General features: G+C 60.2%; 1 protein-coding gene across 35 annotated transcripts; it reads right to left on the minus strand.

Annotated features, from left to right (window-relative positions):
* Window positions 1–1764: 1764 nt before the first annotated feature.
* On the minus strand, window positions 1765–11208 carry ADAMTSL5 (ADAMTS like 5). 35 transcript variants are annotated; one of them, XM_074025235.1, is made up of 15 exons: window positions 11053–11208; window positions 9082–9287; window positions 8836–8938; window positions 8065–8137; window positions 7860–7951; window positions 7584–7644; window positions 7367–7475; window positions 6639–6789; window positions 5611–5738; window positions 5160–5271; window positions 4719–4805; window positions 4402–4565; window positions 3701–3890; window positions 3552–3623; window positions 1765–3277 (listed from the first exon to the last, which is right to left on the minus strand). In XM_074025235.1, the coding sequence occupies exons 6-15, from the start codon at window positions 7607–7609 to the stop codon at window positions 2976–2978; spliced, it is 1341 nt and encodes a 446-aa protein (XP_073881336.1). In that variant the 5' UTR covers window positions 7610–7644; window positions 7860–7951; window positions 8065–8137; window positions 8836–8938; window positions 9082–9287; window positions 11053–11208; the 3' UTR covers window positions 1765–2975. The 35 variants fall into 35 exon arrangements, with proteins under 35 accessions (XP_073881336.1, XP_073881339.1, XP_073881335.1 ...); XM_074025238.1 differs by having other exon boundaries at window positions 7860–7954; window positions 10950–11171; XM_074025234.1 differs by lacking the exon at window positions 11053–11208 and adding an exon at window positions 10180–10236.
* Between the last annotated feature and the right edge of the window lie 1005 nt (window positions 11209–12213).

Raw genomic sequence — 12213 nt, forward strand, 5'->3', positions numbered from 1 at the left:
GCGGCGCGCACGGAGTCCCTTCATGCCCCGTCCTGCCGCCAGGGGGCACTGCGGCCCCACGCAGCCCTGCAGTACCCGCGGCCCTTGGCTGGGGAGCTCCTGGGACCCCCGCCGGCAGCGCTTGCTGCAGATGTCAATCACAGAAGGCACCGCATCACTGAAGCGCCGGGTCGTCCCAGGCCTCGCTGGGTCCTTGGTATGCCGTCGGTGTTCAATAAGCACTTGCTGCAGAAATGTCTGAAGGAAGAAAGGGGGCTAGGGAAGGGCTCCGGGAAAGAGTAACTCCCATGTCAGAGCTGGGAGGGGTTTCGAGGGCGCCATTCACTGAGGGGGAAACTGAGGCCGGAGAGGGGCTGCACCTGGCCTGGGGTCACCTGCAAGATCAGGGGCCGAGTCCACCGATGTCCTGCACCCCTCGCCGACTCCCTCTGCCTCAGCAGCCTCCTTGCCTTTCATTCTCTCTGGCTGCTCCCTCCCTGGTGGGGGCAGCTTGTCCGTGCCCAGTGGTCAGCGGGAACCCACGGACCCCAGGCATCCCAGGCCCCAGAGAGAAATGCAACCACTGGTCCCACACAGAGCGGTTTGTCCCAGGTGGCAGTGTGTGCCATCCATCAGGAGTGAGAGGCAGAGGGTTGGCACCCCATAGGGGAGGGTTTACTGAGTGAACTCGTGACACCCCCTAGTACACACACAGCCCATGTCGGACCTCCTGGTTGCAGAAGAACATAGTGGGCTGGCAGCCCACAGACAGCAGCGGCTCTCACCTACCTCCTCAGCTGGGGAGGGGCTCCCAGTGTGGGCCTGAGAAAGTATGTGGCAGTTGGGGGAGGCTCAGGACCTACCAAAGCTCCATTCATTCCCCACCTGCTCCTATCCTCATCTATTCCCTGACCTCACCCCACACAGGGTCAGATGTGCAGGGAGGAGGTGAGGCTGGGCCGGAAGGAGGGGTGGGGTGCGTGTGAACATGTGTGTCTACCCATGAGTAAAACTGAGACGGGGGCCGGGCGCGGTGGCTCAAGCCTGTAATCCCAGCACTTTGGGAGGCCAAGACGGGCGGATCACAAGGTCAGGAGATCGAGACCATCCTGGGTAACACAGTGAAACCCCGTCTCTACTAAAAATACAAAAACTTAGCCGGGCGAGGTGGCAGGCGCCTGTAGTCCCAGCTACTCGGGAGGCTGAGGCAGGAGAATGGCGTGAACCCGGGAGGCGGAGCTTGCAGTGAGCTGAGATCCGGCCACTGCACTCCAGCCTGGGTGACAGAGCGAGACTCCGTCTCAAAAAAAAAAAAAAAAAAGCCGGGCGCGGTGGCTCAAGCCTGTAATCCCAGCACTTTGGGAGGCCGAGACGGGCGGATCACGAGGTCAGGAGATCGAGACCATCCTGGCTAACACGGTGAAACCCCATCTCTACTAAAAAATACAAAAAACTAGCCGGGCGCAGTGGCGGGCGCCTGTAGTCCCAACTACTCGGGAGGCTGAGGCAGGAGAATGGCGTGAACCCGGGAGGCGGAGCTTGCAGTGAGCTGAGATCCGGCCACTGCACTCCAGCCTGGGCGGCAGAGCGAGACTCCGTCTCAAAAAAAAAAAACTGAGACGGGGATCTACCAGCGCGTCCCTGAGTCTCTGTGACTGACTGCATGTGATGGGGGTGCTTTAAAAAAAAGTGCTCTGCAGCCATAAAAAAGAATGAGTTCATGTCCTTTCTGGGGACATGAACGAAGCTGGAAGCCATCGTTCTCAGCAAACTAACACAGGAACAGAAAACCAAACACCACTTGTTCTCACTCATAAATGGGAGTTGAACAACGAGAGCACATGGACACAGGGAGGGGAACATCACACACTGGGTCCTTTGTGGGGTGGGGGCCAAGGGGAGGGAGAGCATTAGGACAAATACCTAATGCATGTGGGGCTTAAAACCTCGATGACAGGTTGATGGATGCTAATCTAATAAATCTGCACATTCTGCACATGTATCCCAGAACTTAAAGTAAGTTTTTAAAAAGTGCTTGTAAAAATTAAAGAGGAATAAAAGGGGGGTGAACAGCCAGTACGATAGTGCATGCCTGAAATTCCAGTGCTTTGGGAAGCTGAGGCAGGAGGATCATTTGAGGCCAGTAGTTGGAGAACAGTGTGGCCAACATAGCAAGACCCCCTCTCTACAAAAAATTTAAAAGGTAGCCGGGCATGGTGATTCACACCTGTAGTTCCAGCTGCTGTGGAGGCTGAGGTGGGAGGATCGCTTGAGCCCAGGAATTCGAGGCTGCAGTGAGCGATGATTGCACCACTGCACTTCAGCCTAGGTGACAAAACAAGGCTGTGTCTCAAAAAAAAAAAAAAAAAAAAAAGGAGGGCAGGGGTGAGCATATTGATGGGCAGAAATCCAGCCAGAAATGCTGAGGCTGAAAAGATTGTCTCTGAGTTTCCCAGTAGCCAGGGGAAAAGGGGAAATTGGTACGTTACAGTGCCTGGTTAGGCATGTCTTCTAAGGGGCATGCCTGTTTGTGACAGTGTCTCTGCTCTTCACACACAAGGGTGCGTGTGAGTAGCAGAGAGGAGAGACAGCACAGTGTCTGGGAATTAAACAGATGAGTTTCCGCGTACCCAGGGCAGCAGGGTTACATGCTCGTTCATGACAGTGTCTCAAAGTGAGTGTGACGCAAAGAGAATGAAAGCAGAGTTAAACTTTCTGAGTATAAATAGCTATGAGCTTCCTGGCAGCCAAGGAGAGAAGCGAAATACAAGTCAGAGTCTCTTCAGTGTCTCCTCACCAGTGCCTGCCGGCTTGTGACAGTGACTCCAACTGCATGCAGAGGTGTCTAAGTGTGTGTGGGAGGGAGTCACATAGCTGCACAGGTGGGACATATTTCAGAGCTGCCTGGAAGCGAGGGTGAGAGGGGAAATACGCTGATGTTGAGACTGGTCAGATGTATCTTTCTTGCTGTGTGTGGCCAGGGCTCCTGCGGGGGCTCAGATAGGACAGCGTCGGGCAGTCAGGCGTACGCGGCTGTCCTCCGCGGGGCTCCAGGGCCGGGCGTAGCCGGCATGGGGCAGCAGCAGCCGGTCCTGTGTGCCGTTGGGGCTCACGAGGCGCTGGACAGCCAGCAGGTAGTCCCGGTGGGGTGCCAGCATCGGGCAGGGGCAGTGGCCTGGCGCCCACACGTACTCGCGGGCCCGCAGTGGCGAGCGGTTCTTGTAGACCAGCTGTATGCGTACCTCGTAGCGGGTCTCCTGGGCCTGGCGGTGGCGGCCCAGCACTCGGGCCTGGAACACTGTTGGGGGTCATACTGAGCTGGCTGGCTGCTCAACTCTGTGCAAATCTCCACGCCCCACCCACATTGCCAGAAGAGGGGCTGAGGGTCAGGTGGGACCTCGGGATCTATAGGGACTGGAGTCAGGATCACGTGAGGGATCAATGAGTGGTTAGGGTCAAGAGGCAAATTAGGGTCAGAAGAAAGGGTCAAGGGTAAAGTCAGATTAGGGTCAGAGGTCAGCAGGAGGCCAGGTTAATAAGGGCTATGTGAGAGTAGGGGTCGGGGGTCTCACCAAAGTCACTACCGCAATAGTGGAGCAGTCGGTGGGCGCGGCCTCGGGTGTCAGGGCAGGGTGGGCAGGGGTCTGTGGGGTGGGCGGTGCTGTGAGGGGCAGAGGCCTCAGCCCCCACTCATTCCCCACCCTGGCTGTCCCCACCTCACCTGGGGCCAGGGTTGGGGTCCGTGCAGGGATGACAGCAGGGGCTGCGGGGGGCTGAGGCTCCACCTCCCGGGGCTGCGGCTGTCGCAGGGGCCAGCCCAGGGCCTGCACCCGAGCCTGGAAGGGGCTGTAGCGCTCCTGAGGGAGCCAGAACTCAAACTCGATGCCGGGGTTGGGCTCCTGCAGGAGGACCTGGAGCAGGGGAGGGCACACACGGAGCTTCACCAGAGGCTGGGGTTGCCTCCTCTCTCTGATCCTATGACCCCAGCCTCCCCCCTTTGACCCTGTCTGTCCCCAGCCTCCCTCCTCTGATGCTCTGTCCCCAGCTGATCCCCTGACCCTGTCCCCAACCTCTCCCCTCTGTCCGCAGCCAACTCCCTCTGACCCTCTGTCACCAGACTTCCCCCTCTGACCCTGTCCCCAACCGCCCCCCTCTAAACCTGTCACCAGCCTTACCCCTCTGACACTCTGTCCCCAGCTGACCCCCTTTGACCTTGTCCCCAGCCTCCCCTGTCTGACCCTCTGTTCCCATCCGACCCCTTCTGACACCCTGTCACCAAACTCCCTGCCATGACCCTGTCCCCAGCGGACACCCTCTGAATCTGTCACCAGCCTCCCCTCTCTGACCTTGTCCCTAACTGCCCCCCTCTGACTCTCTCTCACCAGCCTCCCCCCTCTGACCCTCTTGGAGGCCCGGCGGCACCTGTAGGAGCAGGTTGTGGGAGGTGGGCCCGGCTGCTTGCAATGTCTCCTGGGGCCCTGTGTCGCGGGTGTAGACCACATGGGTGCCAGCTGCCTCATAGGTCCCTGGCGGGCTGACTGCCCAGTCCCCGTTAAGCACGTAGCGCCCATCGCCCCCCATCAGCGCTGCAAGGGAACAGTCAGCCCTCAGGAACGTGTCCATCTCGTCTCCCAGACCCCGGGGTCCCCTCCTCAGGCCTCAAGTCTCCCCATCTGTAAACAGGGACAACCGCCCACGGGCGGCCTGCAGGGTGCCTCCCGCCTCACACCCTAGGATACCCAGGTGGTTGCGACTCCGGTGCGCCACGCGGATGTGTCTGGCGCCCTCGGGGATCAGGGTCACGTTCCAGTACCCAGCGAAGGCACCTGGGTGGGAGGGTAGAAGGGTGTTGGGGTGCCAGTGGGGGTGTATTTGAGCGATGACTTGAAGACGAAATGAGCTACTGAGGGTAAGACAGCTAGCCAGGGTCCTGGGAACCTGAAAACCCTTTGTAAACGGTTGGAGTTACAATTACTATTGCTTCAGTGTGGCAGGGAAAGAGTTAAAACCCCATCTGTTCTGGGGAAGGGAGGGACAATCTGACAGTAGCCAATCAGGATGAGGAGAAAGAGGGGCTGGGCCGCACACTGGCCAATCAGCACGGAAATTTGCTTCCGGGCCACAGCTTGTTAAAGGGCCCGCTCTGACGTGTGTGCAGGGAGGACGGGGCAGGCAGTCACCGGCGTCACGAAACACGCGCTGCACGAAAAGGCACGAGTCGTTGGCGCCTCCACAGCGGCCGCAGCGGTCCTCCAGGGCACCCGAGCCCAGCAACCCATCACAGCCGGGGCTCTAAAGGGTGAAGGACAGGCGCGGCGTCACTGACGCTGGGAGGGCCAGGACCTGGGGAAAGGGCAGTGCTTGGGAGCAAGAGGACAAGGCCTGGAGGGAAGATGGGGGTGGAGCCTAGGGAGGAGCAGGACCTGGAGGGAGGAGGATGGTTGTGGTGCCCAGGGGGTGGGTGCCTAAGCTGGGGCTGGGGGCGAGGCCTGGAAGGGGAGGCGAAGGGGTGGAGTCTAGGGAAGGGGTGGAGGCTAATGGGAAGGTGGAGGTGGAGCCTAGGGAGGAGGCTGTGGGTGGAGCCTGAGTGAAAGGTGGGTGGGGCTCAGGCGGGGCCTGGCGAGTCCTTACAAGGCAGCGTCCAGCCACGCAGACCCCCTGGGCACCCGGGCTGCAGGCGGTGCCATCCAGGACGCGGCCGAAGCTGTGGTAGAAGGCGTGCCCCTCAGCCAGGCAGTTGAGGTCACACTGGTTGGGCGCTGAGGGCAGGAGGAGTCAGTGGGCCGGGGACCCCTATTAGAGTTCCAGGCCCCCTCTACCAAACTTCATCAGGCGACCATCACCTTGGGCAGATGAAGCCCAGAGATTCAGCCAAAGCCACACATTGAGGCTGAGGCAGAGCCAGGACTGGACCGTAGGTGCTCTGCCTCCAGCAACCTAGGACTCTCAGGCAAGTATCCTGGGGCTGCATTCATTCATTCATTGATTCATTGATTCATTCATTCATTCATTCATAGTCTTTACATTAGGAGTCCTTACATACTATTCATTTTTAACACCATTACTCATTCTTCATTCCACTGAACACCTACTGTTTTCCAGACACTGTTCTAAGCTCTAGGATACAGAAGCAAGAACTCTATCAGTGTGCAGATGGATGACCTTAAAAAAGGCCAGGTGCGGTGGCTCACGCCTGTAATCCCAGCACATTGGGAGGCTGAGGTGGGCAGATCTCCTGAGGCCAGGAGTTCAAGACCAGCCTGGGCAACATGGTGAGATCCCATCTCTACCAAAAATACAACAACAAAAAATTAGCTGGGCTTGGTGGTGGGAGCCTGTAACTCCAGCTACTTCGGAGGCTGAGGCAGGAGAATCGCTTGAACCAGGGAGGTAGAGGCTTCAGTGAGCCGAGATCATGCCACTGCACTCCAGCCTGGGTGACAGAGCGAGACTCCATCTCAAAAAAACAAAAAAACAAACAAAAAAGAAGATCTGAGCACCTGGCCCAAGCACCTAGCAAGTGCCCAGTGAAGTGTATGTCCAGTACTGACTGGACTGAGTCCCGCACAACTGAGGTGTGTCGCTGGTCCTCCCTGGGCCTCAGTTTCCCCTTCTGCCTGGAAGTGGGGCAAAAATGGGCTGTCTGATCATATACACACAGTCTGACAGCCCTGATTTCCACTCCTCCTCTCCAGCTCCTTTTGGCTCCCATTTCCCTGAATCTGGCTGGTGGACCCTGCCTGGAACGGATCCTGGGCTGGCCCCAGTGGGCCTCTGCGAGGGTGGGATCACAGCAGGTTTCCTCCAATTCTTGGAAGGAAGGAAGGAAGGAAGGAGGGAGGGAGGGAGGGAGGGAGGGAGGGAGGAAGGAAGGAAGGAAGGAAGGAAGGAAGGAAGGAAGGAAGGAAGGAAGGAAGGAAGGAGGGAAAGGAGGGAAAGAAGGAAGGAAATGAGGTTGATGGATGGCACTTCGTTCATTCTAGGCTTTTCTTCTATCTGTGTCTGCCTTCCCCATGGCGTGTGAAGCTGCCTGTCACCCTGAAATCTGGAGGCGCACTGCCCCGGGCACATAGTTATATAACTTGCTATTTTCAGCTCAATGCAGCAACATTTCCTGCTACTGGGATAAGTTTGAGAACTGTTGGCCTCTGGATACAGCTCTAAGTCAATCCTCAGTCGGAATCCTCAGCATGAACCCTGCTTCCCTCTGCCCCTGTTTCACGCCTAACATATGCTGTTTCTGTTTCACTTCACCAACTCCTACATATCCTTCAAAACCCTAGTGCTAATACCCTTGTCTCTTTGCAACCCTCCAAGTCCCTCTCCTTAAGTGTAATAAGTTGTTCACTCTGAACCAATTCTGACCACAGGAGACCAGGCTACTCACCCCCATGGAAGGGCACCCACTGGTAGGTCTTCTGGGTGCCCAGGACAGGGCGGCCATTGTACAGGGCACACTGTAGGTCTCGGAAGGGCACAGCTCCTGGGGGGCAGTCCTAGTGACAGAGATAGGTGAGCCAGAGGCTGGGACAACCCAAGGGGCAGGTGGCGGGCTTCAGGCAGCCTGGGGTGGGAGGGTGGTCTGAGAGGTGGGCAGGACTTACTGGCAACTGGCAGAGGCGGTACTCATGGGAGTCTCCCCAGCACGGGTCTTCCCCAGGAAGCCTGCAGGGAGCCAGAGTGTGGCGAGAACCCCCAGGGACCCCCTCCTGGGGCTGGCCTTCCACCCTCTGCCCCCGCCAACCCCACCCACATTCCAGTGGGATCAGCGGGATTAAAGGGCACAGCATGTGTGGGCAGGCCGAGGGTGTGGCCAGGGGCCGGGCTGGGCCAGCGGGGGAGGAGGGGCAGGGACCCCCTCCCAGCCCCAGCCCGCTCACCGGAGGCAGCGCCGGCTGCGCACGGAGATGCCACGCCCGCAGGAGCTGGAGCAGCGGGTCCAGGACACCCATGGGGTCCACTCACCCGGACCCTACTTGGGGAGACAGAGGCACGGTCAGCCTGGTGGGGAGATGCTGGTGACCCCACAGTGCTGGCTGGGTCCCCATGCCCACTCGCCACCCCCTGGGCTCATGCCCCCCTTACCTGAGCACTGACCCCCAAACCGCAGTTCAGCAGGGCCCACAGGAGGAGCAGGAGGTTCTGGAAGAGGCGGGGCCTGGGGAACAGAGGGGCTGGATCCATGGAGCCACCGCCAGACACAGGATTGTGTCCTGGCTCTGTCCTGACTGGCTGTGTGATCTTGGACAGTAACTAAACCTCTCTGAGCCCTACTTCTCCTCTGAAAAACAGGGTAACAGAGCCTCCCTTACAGGAAAGTTGAGGGGTCCCGTGGATCAGGTAAAGAAGACAGGAGGCATGGAGCCCGGTATGGAGAGGAAGAACTCAAAATGTCATCTGCAATTATTGTTGTTGTTGTTTGTTTGTTTTGAGATGGAGTCTCGCTCTGTCGCCCAGGCTAGAGTGCAGGGGTGCAATCTCGGCTCACTGCAACCCTCCCCTCAAGTGATTCTCCTGCCTCAGCATCCCGAGAAGCTGGGATTACAGGTGCCCGCCACCACGCCCGACTACTTTTTGTAGTTTTAGTAGAGATAGAGTTTCACCATCTTGGCCAGGTTGGTCTCAAACTTCTGACCTCAAGTGATCCACCCGCTTCGGCCTCCCAAAGTGCTAGGATTATAGGCATGAACCACTGTGCCCAGCTTGCAATGTCATTGATATGTGTATTGTGTTATAATGTACACAGTAGGTGCTTAATCGATGCTTGATGATTGGAGGGATCATTCAAGAATAGTACACAGGTGCCTCCTAGGGCTGGGGCCCCCTCCTCGCCCTCCCCACCATCACTGCTTCTACCTTTCCGTGTGGCCTGAGGCCAGCCACTCCACTCTCCCAGGCCTCAGTTTTCCCATCTGTGCAGTGGGGGCCGAATGGATTCAGTCCATGATTCTGTGACACTCTGCAGAAGGTGCGGCCGGCAGGGGCTGGATCAGGAGTTGGGTCCCCGGAAGAGGCCCCCAGCTGCACCGCGGCCCCAGGGCTCCCTCAGCTTCCAGACAGCAGAGAGTCCCCCGGATTGGGGATGGGACAGGGAGGGGTGACCTGGCCTGGGTCCAGTCGGTGCCTCATGGCCTCATCAGCGGAGGGGGTGGGACTGAGCACCGGGGCGGCCCGTGGAGGGAGGGGGCCACTGCTGAGGCTGGAGCAGGAAAGGGGAGGAGGCTGACTGCCTCTCTGGGCCTTAGTTTCTCCATCCGTCGGGCAGGGATGAAGTCACTTGCCATCCACACCCTCCTCGTGACCCCGGCCTGCAGGGAGAAAGGGGAGGGAAGGGAAGGGAAGCAGCTGCCAAGTGAGCCAGGACGTCCCGCTGCCAGCAGAGCATGAAGGCAGGCGGGTGAGCCCGGGCCCAGGCACCAGCTGAAGGAGGCTGGGTCCCACCCGGACCTTGTTTCCCTGGCTCTCAGGCCCCATTGGCTCTAGCATTTGGACCTCTGGGGCACCAAGGGTCTGGGGTCCCGGGTGTCTCCAGGTGCTGAGACGGCTGTGTGGTCAGCTGCATCCGTGCCCCTCTCTGAGCCCAGAGCCTGGGCTGGCCCAGGAAGCAGGAAGAAGTCTGCCCCAGAAAGTTAAAACAAGGGGAGGGGGGCCGGGCGTGGTGGCTCAGGCCTGTGATCCCAGCACTTTGGGAGGCCGAGGCGGGTGGATCACCTGAGGTGTTTGAGACAGCCTGACCAATATGGTAAAACCCCATCTGTACTAAAATACAAAAATTAGCCAGGTATGGTGGTGCACGCCTGTAATCCCAGCTACTTGGGAGGCTGAGGCAGGAGAATCGCTTGAATCCAGGAGGCGGAGGTTGCAATGAGTCGAGATGGGGCCACTGCACTCCAGCCTGGGCGACAGAGCCAGACTCCATCTCAAAAACAACCAACCAACCAAAAAATCAGGGGGAGGGGCCTTCACCTTCTGACAACCCCCACCCGACTCTGAGCCTGGCTTGAGGAGTGGGGGTCTAGGTGGTGAAAAGTGGGGGGCTACAAGGACCACCCTACCCCCTCCTCAATGAGCCCTCCCCAGAATCAAGGCCCCTCCCCGTGTGGGCTGCAGCCCGGACTGGCGGTGGGATCTCAAGGCAAGTCGCACCTCTGGGCCTCAGTTTCCCCCGGAGAAAGTGGGGGGATAGGAAGAAGGACTTACCGGCTGCGCGGAGCCCAGGCAGCGCGTCCCGGCTCCCTGAGCGGCCCCAGGGCGAGCGGAAGCGGCGGGGCCCGAGGTGCCGGGCGGGTGCGAGACTGGGGCGGCCCCTCCCACCGCGGCCTCCGCAGGCGCGCCCAGGCCCGGGTCAGGAGGGGCGGCGGCCCCGGGCGCCCTCGCGCGGCGGGCGCGGATCTGCGGCAGGGGACTGCCGAAGCGCAGGGGTCCCGGAGCCGCGGGCTAGTGTTGGGCGCCCGGGTCCCGGTGACCTTGGCAGTCTCGGGCGGGGGCGCGGCGCGGGGACTGACCGCCCCCCTCTGCCCTGGGGCTGCTATTCCGGGCGCCGCGCTCAGGGCCCGGGAATGTGCGCGAACCGAGGTCACCCCGCTCTGGGTCTGGGAGTCCCAGGCGCTGCCCCTACCCCACCGACGCCCGGATTGCGTCCCGCCGGGGTCCCCGTCCCCGGTCACAGCTCCCTCCCCTGGTCCTGCCCCTCACCCTTCCCGCGGGGGGGTCGCCCTGCTCGTGGAGGGGGACTTCCGTGCGCCTGGGCTCCTATCCGGGGGTTCCCCGATCCAGGTCCCGGCCACCCCCAGCGCAGGGCCCCAGCGCACTGGGGAGAAGCTCAGCCCCGGGGGCCGCGCGCGGGGGGCGGAGAGACCCTCCCAGCTGGCGCATTCCCGGGCGCTGCTGTCACCAGGGGACGCGCCCCACCCCACCTCCTGCCCTCCCTGCCGGGTCCCGGGGCTGCCAGCGGGGCTTCAGAGCCAGACCTGGGTCCAGGTGGTCCCTCTCCCTCACAGCCGCGGCCCCACCCTCTCCGGCCTCAGTTTCCCCATCCCAACAGTGGGGCCGGCAGGGGTCTCCACCGCGCACCTTCCATCTGGAACCCGGCTCTGCGGACGCGCAACGCGAGGGGGCACCCCAGGACTCCCCTACTGCACCCTTTCCTGCCGGGCGTGTCTGCGCCGCCCTGTGCCCACCCACGCAGGAATGAGACCAGGTCCTGGGTTCTGGGCTCCAACAGCTTCTGGTGTTGCCCGCCGGCGCCCCCTGGCGGGCGGGGTGAAGGGCTGAGTCACTAAACGAGGGGGGGGGACTGCTCTTCTGCTCCCTGGGCTCCACCCAGGCTTGGCCTGAGCACCCCCTCCTCCTGGAAGCCCACCCGGCTGTCCCACAGCGCTGACCACAGAGAGAGAGGTTTGCTGGGGACATACAGGGTGCTGCTGGTTCAACTCAGTCAGCCCTCCAGCCTGTAGCATGTCACAGCAGAGCCACCCATATGCCATTTATTGAGCACCTACTGTGTGCACAGCTGTGAACAACCCAGCCAGTCCCAGGCCAGCAGGTAAGGCAGCCCCCCCAGAGTGTATAACCCCACCGTCTGGCCTGACCTGGACTATTGGAGAAAATAGCCCAGGCCCACCACAGATGGCCCCGGGGGGTGTGGTTGTGGGGATGTCAGGAAGGCCCTCACGGAAGGGGTCAAGAGAGAAGGGTAGGCCTGGCGCGGCAGCTCATGCCTGGAATCCTAGCACGGCCGAGGCAGGCAGATTACCTGAGGTCAGGAGTTTGAAGCCAGCTTGGCCAACATGGTGAAACCCAGTCTCTACTAAAAATACAAAACTTAGCCGGGTGTGCCAGCAAGTGCCCGTAATCCCAGCTACTTGGGAGACTGAGGCACGAGAATCGCTTGAACCCAGGAGGCATAGGTGGCTGAGAGCCAAGATCACACCACTGCACTCCAGCCTGGGCGCCAGAGCGAGACTCCGTCTCAAAAAAAAAAAAAAAGAAAGAAAGAAAGAAAGAAAGAAAGAAGTCAGCTCAGGGCATGTGTCAATGTGTCATTAGGACAATTGTATCCTCCTCAGATGTGCCCCATTCCCAGACGTCCAGTCCACAGAGCTCCATGGGGAGTGCAGACAGCAGGCCCTGTGCCCTGCAGGGAAGGTATACAGAAAGCACAGTGCCCACAGGGAGCACACACAGCAGGCATGATGCTCTGCAGGAAGGGTATACAGCAGGCGCTGCATCTTG

Source organism: Macaca fascicularis, chromosome 19 (assembly GCF_037993035.2).
Source record: "Macaca fascicularis isolate 582-1 chromosome 19, T2T-MFA8v1.1".
In the NCBI taxonomy this organism is placed as follows: domain Eukaryota; kingdom Metazoa; phylum Chordata; class Mammalia; order Primates; family Cercopithecidae; genus Macaca; species Macaca fascicularis.